The sequence below is a fragment of the Glossina fuscipes genome, unplaced genomic scaffold, assembly GCF_014805625.2.
Source record: "Glossina fuscipes isolate IAEA_lab_2018 unplaced genomic scaffold, Yale_Gfus_2 1, whole genome shotgun sequence".
Classification (NCBI taxonomy): domain Eukaryota; kingdom Metazoa; phylum Arthropoda; class Insecta; order Diptera; family Glossinidae; genus Glossina; species Glossina fuscipes.
In genome coordinates this window covers 41,168,633-41,178,041 of record NW_023998415.1, presented here as the reverse complement: position 1 = coordinate 41,178,041, position 9,409 = coordinate 41,168,633, and the positions used below count along the sequence as shown (strand labels likewise).

General features: G+C 32.4%; 1 protein-coding gene across 6 annotated transcripts in view; it reads left to right on the top strand.

Moving 5' to 3' along the window:
- LOC119632083 (protein alan shepard) overlaps positions 1–9,160 on the top strand; it is a 147,164-nt gene extending 138,004 nt beyond the window's left edge. For 3 of the 6 annotated variants that reach the window (XM_038024791.1, XM_038024792.1, XM_038024790.1), the window contains exons 5-9: positions 3,027–3,168; positions 3,271–3,644; positions 5,601–5,765; positions 6,391–6,566; positions 8,972–9,160. In XM_038024791.1, the coding sequence (XP_037880719.1) occupies positions 3,027–3,168; positions 3,271–3,644; positions 5,601–5,765; positions 6,391–6,555 (846 nt within the window). In that variant the 3' untranslated portion in view covers positions 6,556–6,566; positions 8,972–9,160. Of the gene's footprint in view, positions 1–3,026; positions 3,169–3,270; positions 3,645–5,600; positions 5,766–6,390; positions 6,567–8,971 lie in introns of those variants that run through there. The other 3 variants (XM_038024794.1, XM_038024795.1, XM_038024793.1) reach the window with 2 other exon arrangements.
- Positions 9,161–9,409: the final 249 nt, after the last annotated feature.

Below are 9,409 nucleotides of genomic sequence, written 5' to 3'. Positions count from 1 at the left end.
TTTACAAACAGAAGATTCTTTTGTAGGCAAACATGTATTGCGAACATACGATATATTTATTATATTTACCGCAAATATGACGTAAAACGTGCAAGATTTCTCTTCCTTTCTTCCTGCCTCCAGTTGAATATGGCATCGTTTGCTTGGTTAACGATCTGGTTCCTTTATTTTTTTTTTTTTTAGTCTTTAGCGATTTGTCTTCTTCCATCACAATCTTCATCGTATTCGCCACATTCCTCGTTCAATCGGAACTGAAATTATTTTCTGATTATGTTCCCATTTCCCAGACATTTGTCGACACAAAATCCGTTCGTTAGTTATCGCCGAGTCCGAATTATAAAAAAAATACTTACATGCCAGGTCACTGACTAGATCCGTCCGCTATTGCATTGCATTGCATTTCCGAGCCATTCAATTAACTAGACCTACTGTAAAAATATAGGCGAGAACAAGCTCAATAATAATTCATTTTCAACGACAAGCAATGTTCACGAATTCAATTTTTAGACCTAAGAAGTAATTCTTTCTACTCGCTGCCTTGCTTTTGTGAAACGTCAAAGTAATATTCTTTGATTGATTGATCGCAATATCTTTTCAGATTTTTGCTATATATATGTGTCCAGATTGTTCCAAGAAAACTTACCCTCGCAAATTTGCGCATTTTCCTTGGAATTGTTTTAAATTCAATTGATTTTCGATAAGTGGTGTGTGGCGAAAAAACCATAATTATCGCTTTATTATCATATTGTGTCAGAAATAATCAATCGTACACGTTAAAGATGTGAAATTCAGAATGATTTTGATTTTTTTTTTTTTTTCAGTTATATACAAAAGTCGACTGAGAAGTTTTCAATCGCAATAAGAGAAAAAAAAAATTTTTTTTTTTTTTTTTGCAAAATTTGACTTTTCACAACAAATCATAAAAATCATAAAGAATTTGTGAAATTTTATATTATTCTATGAGAATTTCCTAAAACTTGAAATTGAGCGCACGCTACACGTTCTGCACATCCTTCTCGGTTCTAGTGCCAAATGGAACGATAACACCTTAGTATAATTGACGTTTTCTTCGCTGCGTTCATTTAATCAATTATGTTCAATATTTCAATTTTTTATAAAATTTATTTTTATTCTACGTCTTTTTCATCTTGTCGTTGCTCGTCGCCAATAGTCAGTTAATTGCTAAGCGAAAATTTTAATTTATTTAACTTTAATTTGACTAACATACGATTTACATTTAATTTAAAATTAAATTTTTTACACATTTTTTATATCGCTAAAAGATCCTTACGCCACGAAACTGCACCAACACCACCAACACAGGCAACACCATTAACACCACGAAGCCCATCATTGCGAATAGCTATATAAAATATGTTAGTCAGTGTATAATTATCTAATAGGTATCTGAAATCGTATTTGACACGAATGTAATTATGATTAAGTATTTATTTAAGAGAGAAACTCAGGAAGAACTGCACACGTACGCTACTTACAGTTGCCACTTCTATAAGTACTTAACAATATGTCTGTCTATATGTATTTATATTCTAAGTAAATGAATGTGCGAACCAGAGTTTTCCATTGTATATGCATATGTATTTATGTATGTATGTATGTATATATGCGTGATGGGAACTGTCATAAATATTTATACAGGTACTTAAAGTTTTTTTTCCTAAAGTACTTCAACGTTAAGTATACTATTTATTTATTTCTTATATATATATATATATATATATCTATATATATATATATATATATATAGATCTCAGCATATATCCATACATACATATAATTTACATACATATATACTTTGTACTAATTAAAGCACTTTTAAACTTGTTCATTCATTCCGTTTACTCACTCAATCGTTCAGCCACTCGCTTAGAATACGTGTGTACGTATTTTAATGTGAAGAATACTCGCATTTTAAAAACTATGGTTAGAAATTTCTAAGTATTTGTACACGTCTATGTATATAAAGACTGAAGGCAGGATGCTATTAACACATACTCTCGTTCATTCGTACACGCACATATATACACGTACACATATATGCAGACAAACACTCATTCATACACAGGCTACTAAAATACAGTAGTTATTATTTAAAAAAAAAAAAAAAAAAAAAATGAATTTTGTATTTAACTAACTTATAAACTTTTTCTCTTTCTCTCCCTTTCTCTCGTTCTTTCTTTCATTCTCTCGCTTTCTCTCTCGCTTTCTCTCTCTCTTTCTTTCTCTTTCTCTCTCTCTCTCTCTCTCTCTCTCCCCCCCTCTCCATTTCTCGCTGTGTGTGTCTGTCTCCCGCTCACCATCTCTCCATTTCACGCTCTCTATTTTTCTTTTTCTCGCCGTGACTCGCACCTCCTCACCGCCCACTTCACATTAACAATTTTCATTGCGACAAATATCGCGCTGGCATTTGTGTATTTATATAAAATACATTTAAAATTTGTGCCTTTGTGTGCACCGTCTTTGTATATATTATAACTGTTCTAACTACCATTATTAAAACACAAAACGACATGCCTACTCATTTTTACCCTACACACTTACACATCTATATACATAAAATGCAATATAATGTGTGTTCAACACTAATTTCTTTGAATTATGTAAATTTATTACCGCCACCGTCACCTACATCTACACTTATACCTATGCAACAAACTCGTATGCTTTTTGGTTCGTGTTGTTGTTCTTCTATAACATCAACATTTGCGCTTTTATATGCGATCTACAAATTCTTTGTGCGCGGCCAACCAAAAAAAAAAAAATATATATAAAAATAAATAAATAAATAAATAAATAAACAAAAATAAAAACAAATATATAATATTAATTAAAAAAACAAAAACAATTAACCTACAAACAACAACTCTACTAATAACACTTTTCTCAATCAACACAAAAAAAAATAAAAATAAAAAAAAATAAATCAATTTCTTTATAATATATCAACAACAAAAACCATACACACTTCCCTTTTTTACCCTTGCTCTACTATCATATGCAAACAGCAACAAGAACAGGATCCTACAAATTTGTATATTGCGAATTTGCCCCCAAACTTCAAAGAAACAGACCTGGAAGCGATGCTCTCCAAATATGGACAAGTAGTATCTACCAGAATACTTAGAGATGCTCAGATGAATTCTAAAGGTATTTATTGTAGTCATTGTTGTTTCCTTTCTTGTTTTTTCTTTTACTTTATAAATATGAGAAGAATGAATTGTAAGCGTGTTTTTCGCATTTTGCGAACAGGTGTGGGATTTGCTCGCATGGAGAGTCGCGAAAAATGTGAACAAATTATACAAATGTTCAACAACACTACAATACCGGGTGCCAAAGATCCATTATTGGTAAAGTTTGCCGATGGCGGACCAAAGAAGAAGAATCTTTTCAAGGCACCCGATCAAGGCGGTCGAACGTGGCGTGACGTTTCAGCTGAAGGTATACCGGTTGCCTATGATCCATCGGCCATGCAACAGAACGGAGTTGGCGTTAACGTTGGTACACCAATCGGTGTACCATATTCACGTTTCGGTGCTCCCCAAGTTAGCGGCTATCCAATGGCTGGCTCACAATGGATACCCGGTTATATGATGACACAACCTATCACGCAAATGGATGATCAGGTAAATCCGATTCATTTCAAACTGTTAACATTTTCCGAACAGCAATAACTCACAATACGGGTAAAGTCCAGTGTGACTTCAATGTAAATTACATTCACCTGAAGCACCCTCTAGCAATCTATTATGAATCCAATAGGATTACCTAATCCAAAAAAAGAAAAAAAGAAAAAAAACAAAGCGATTATTAATTTAATTCAGCTCACATCCATGTATTTTATAATAACGTTTCGACTAACTAAAGCTATCTCTTTGAACAGACACGTTATTTTTAGGAGTACATGATAGAGGGACTAGGTTTAACCCCAACGACGCCTGACAGCATAAGAAGTGGGAAAACTCGCACTCAACGGCCGACTGCCAGATGGAGACACATGCGTACATAAACGTAGTGAGATTGAAGGTCAACTAAGATCTCCGCAACGCAACTCGCCGAGCCAAGAACAAGCCGAGAACAAGCTCTTCTCAACATCTCTCTCACCCACCATGACATTTCCCCATTTAGGCCGAAGTTGAAAGATAGCTTCGGGCGCTCCTGGCATCCTTACCAACAGTAATAGGACGAATAGACGGATAGTTAGGCAGAAATAAAGACATGCTTAAGTTATTCAAGGAAATAACGCTAAATAGATTGATATAATGAAAGATGGGTTTTAGTGGGCTAAGCCCTTGTAGGCATTGCATACACCCGCGAAGATTTAAGATACCTTGGCCACAAGGATTACTAAAAGAGGATCTTATTATTACATACTGTGAATTATTGAAATCCGCAATACCGCAAAGTCGCTGAAAAGCGAAAATGCTATTAATAACGAGTCATGCTCGCTGGTATGACGACATAAATCCGTAATCGATGACATTTCATTGTATATTTCTTACTTCAATCGCATTTGCACGGAACCATTAAAACTGGTTCCTATGTTTGTTGGGCCTTTAAACTCCAGTTAAGCGGCTTTGCTGCATTGGTGCTATCGCTTAAGGCAAATATACGGTATTCGGTCTTGTCTATTACCTTAAATGTAAACGCAACTATAAACTTATTTTCGGGTCTACATGATTCTATATATTATTATATTATATATATTACCGGTCGTATAAGTAATTAATAATGAAAGGATTTTAAAACGTTTGACTCTTTTTCGATGATTTTTCAATTTTTATTTTTGCCGTAAGCGGAATCGTAACAAAATCTATTGAGGAATATTTAAAAGGGTTAAAATTGTTACCAATACGACTAATTACAGGCAGTGGATGGGAAAGCGTGCGTTAGAGCTAATCTGTGAAGTATACCCGAACAGAGATTGCATAGATTGCTTATAAAGAAAAAGAAAATATCGGGAAAGTTTGATTATCATTGTTCTGCTCGCATATTGTGTAAAAGCATGCTTGATCCTTCGTTCGCCGATATCGTCATGTACATGCGATTAAATTTATTGCATTAAATCGTACTTATCCAGTGAACTTTGTCGACTTAACACTTAGAGCTAACAACGTTTCGTTTTGAATGCAATAATAACTTTATTATAAGATGTTTTTTTTTTTTTTGCTTTTTATTTTATTTAGTCATTTTTATTTATTGACTAACTGACATTTACAAATTTAATAATGTTGCACTCATATTGTTGCAGAGAATCGTATAATTAACGTTGTCACGAATACATTAATGTTGATATCATCAATTGTAACGTAAGTGCGTGTATGCAGCGTGTAGGCAAATGTGCAAAAGCATGCATGTACATGCGAATACATATGACATTTAGTTTGCTTTACATACTTTAAAAACCGAAATATATTAATCAACTTGAATTATACACTTTTCGCAAGAATATATATCAATATCAATATGTGCGGCCAGATCACTTTTTTTTTTTTTTTTTTTTTTTGTCTGTTTTACTTCCTTTCTTTTTGTTTTTCCTCTTTTTTTTTTTTTTTTAATTATCTTTGTATTGCGCGTTTCAGTATATGCCAATGGCTGCGGCACCACAATTGGGTGTTGCCTCCTATAAACCAGATGCTATCAGTCAGGTGCAACCACGCGGTATATCAATGATGGTTAGCGGCGATACAGCGGTACCATACGGAGCAATGATGCCACAATTAACCACATTGCAAGTTGGCAACTCGGTAAGTACTAAAATTACGATACATACATACGTAACACGTACTCATGAAAGACTCACAGTTATATGCGCATACATACAAAATGTAATAGTCATTATGCACATATATATCACATACATATATATGCGTGCATATGTGCGTATATATTCTTTCGTATTGCAGCATAAAAGAGATTAATTCGCTTAATTACAAAAAAGAAGCAAAAAAGTCTTATTAATATGGTTTTTTTTTAATAAAGTCATCATATTCCTTCTCTCATCGTCCCGACATCAATCATTCAATCATTTCATTGATGTACCATTAAACACGTGTCATTTTGTATAGATGTATATGAAATGTTACGTAAATGTTAGTGAATAAAAAACTTTAGAGATTACTTTTTTTAAAAAAAGTTTAAATGCATTTTTTCCCCCTCATTTCATTTAACCTTCATTTGATTTCAATTAATCCTTAAAATACCATTCTCGATCTGTTTGACTTACTCTCTCTCTCTCTCTCTCTCTCTCTCTCTCTCTCTCTCTCTCTCTTTTTCACCTTACTCTTCAACTTTCGTCTTTATGATATTTTATTTTTATTATTGTGCAATTTATTTGATTTTTTTGTTCTTTTATTTTCTTGTGTTTTTTAGAATTTCTCTCCATCATTACAGTATATTAGTCCAACTTATCCATATTATGCACCACCAACAACAATTATTCCAACAATGCCAATAACAGATTCTGAACAGGCTAGCACAGCTGCATCACCCGATGAGGCATATACGCAGTATCCGCATCCAGCTGCCCCTAAATAGGTATTCGCGAGGTGAGTGCGAGTGTCTACCTCTCTCTCTCTCTCTCTCTCTCTTTCTTTCTTTCTTTGTTTCTTTCTTTATCTCTCTCTATCTCTCTTTCTCTCTTTCTCTCTCTCTCTCTCTCTCGCTCTCTCTGTTTCTCTCTGTGTATGTGTGCATACCATTCAAATTCTTTTTTCTCTATCTTTCTCACACAATCTCACTTTATATCACACATTTTAAAATTACATTTACTGGTATGCGTGAGTTTGTGTGTGCGTATGCGAACGAGCGAGCGTGCTTATCTATGTATTATTAAACTTTTGATTTCCTCTTCATTTGTTTACTATGTTTGCAAGCATTTAGAGAAACGCAATCAAAAATTTTTAGCTTAAAAATCAAAATCATTCATTGCGCTATACATTAGTGAAGAAACGCTCATTTTTTTTATAGAAAATGGAAAACAAAGAAAAAAGAAAAACAAAAAACAAAAAAGCGGAAGAGAAGCCGGTGTGCATGCTATCATTCGCATTTACATTAAAATATTGTTTTCCTTTTTGTTTTTTATTTCCGTTTCTCATTTTCTTTCCTCATTTCCATAATTTAAATAAAATAATTTAGTATAAAAAAAAAAAACAAAAAAGAACACAAGAATAGGACATTTTGTTAATACAACAACAACAATAACAACAACAACCAACTGCTTACTGTTATATATCGTCATCTACTCGTGCTGCTTGTCTGCCTGCTTTGCTTGCCTGTTTACTTAATCTGCCCATCACGTTTTATTGTTTATTTCTGTTTATTTTTGTTTCTCTTTTTCATAATCAATATTATTCATCCATCCAAAAGATGATTTCATATTGGAATAATCGAAATTTTTCATTTGTTCTCATTAGCTCCGTTTTTTGTTTTTTTTTTTTTTTTGCTTTTAAGCGATTATTTCCTTAACAGATTTTCTCAGTTATCCATCAAACGCTAGATATTTGTAGCGGATACCTTTGTTATTTAATAATTTATTTATTAAATTTCTCTTCTATTCGATTCAAAGTTCATTTATTTGAAAATTTATCCGTACGTCTGCTTATCTTTAATGCTTTTACGGCTGTAAGAAAAATTGTAGAGAGCTAGAAATAATATACGAAAAATCACTATTGTGTTTGTTCCCTTCATTGCGTGTTTGAAAATCTTTTTTTCAAAAATGTAAAATTCCAGTCAAACATGGTATATGATGTAACAACAATAATATTTCAATGTCCTAACCTAACCTAAGACTTTACAACGAATTGTATTTTTATACTTCTATTAGAAGTAAAGAAAAAAATAAGAAAATAGTTTTGAACTGTGGCGCGTTCATCTGTTTGCTTCACGTATTGACTATACAAAATAAAACCCCTTAAGGAGGTCTGAACTTTTTACATATATACATACAAGTAATTAATCAATAAATAGGATGCAGGAGTAATGTGAACTATATTCTTCCGTTTGTTACATCCGACAATGCACTCTAGAGATTCAGTAAAGTGTACATATCGTTGTACATCCATCAACTCGGAACTCTTTAGCGCTTTATCTGAACTTAAGACTGTCGATTAATACTTGAAACTAAGAATTACGCAGGGGCTCCCTTAACAGATAATTCTCGTTGTTATATTCATCGCAAAAGTGACGAAATATTCTTAAATCATAGAAGTATGCATCGGCGATCACATCACATAAAGTGGTCGGCGTGAATAGCGTGAAACCATGAAGACATGGTGCTATCTTGTCAGACATCTCGCAATGATAATGCAAAAGAAAAAGAAAAAAAAAAAAAAAAAAACAAGCTCTGATGTGACACTTATCTCTTATTACTTACTCTCTTCATCAGTTTAAGTTCTTTTCCCAACTACACTATACTCGCAAAAGCTCTCAAGCTTTAATTGGTTTCATAAATATTTCCTTAATACAATTTTCGTCTCAATTTGAGCAGAGCACGGTCTGATGTCCGCTCCAGGCGGGAGATCTACGATATACATAATATTATTATACTAATTATTTTTGAACGAATGATTAATCGCTATATCTTATTATCGAATGCCCTACGAAAGTTCGATTCAGTTCAATCAAAGTCGAATATAATCCCTTTCATCCTTTTACTTACTGCACTTATATACGAATGCAAAGCTCGAACATATTGCTCACTTAATTTTATTTGCAATTTGCATTTGTTCTTGTTATTTTATTGTTTTTTTTTTTTTTTTTTTCTATATGCTTTATATAAAATGTGACCAATGATTTCAAAATGATTTCAAATATGTAGCAAAAAAAAAATCTCTTCTTTTTTTTTTTTAATTCGAAACCCTTTATAGAAAAGTTTCTGTATTCATAACTAACTCTTGATATGATAATGTGATATGTGATAATTGTTCAATTACATTTAATTAAAATATTTCAGATGTAATTTTCTAATACCGCAGTTGACATTCTAAGCAAAGTAATGAAAAAGAAAGAAAGAAACAGAAATAGAAAAACAACACAATCTCTCTCAACTGCTGCTTGCTTTATACTTGGATTTATGAAAACAAAAACAAGAAATGACTGGACAACAAAAACAAATGAAAAACAGAAAAGAAAAAAAAGCAAATACCAGAAAAAAGCAAAACAAAAACAATAAAATCAAGCAAACATTAAATTTATAAGTAAATTAATGATAAATTAAAGGAAAAACTGATAATAATAAAAACAAGAAAAATTAAATAAATAAAAGTTTCTTTCGCAACCCAATCAACAGATGAACAAAAGCGCTGAAAGTAAAGCAACAACACAATAAACAACAGCAACAACAACAACGACAACAAATGAAAAATAAATATTAACCAGTAAAGTATTCGCA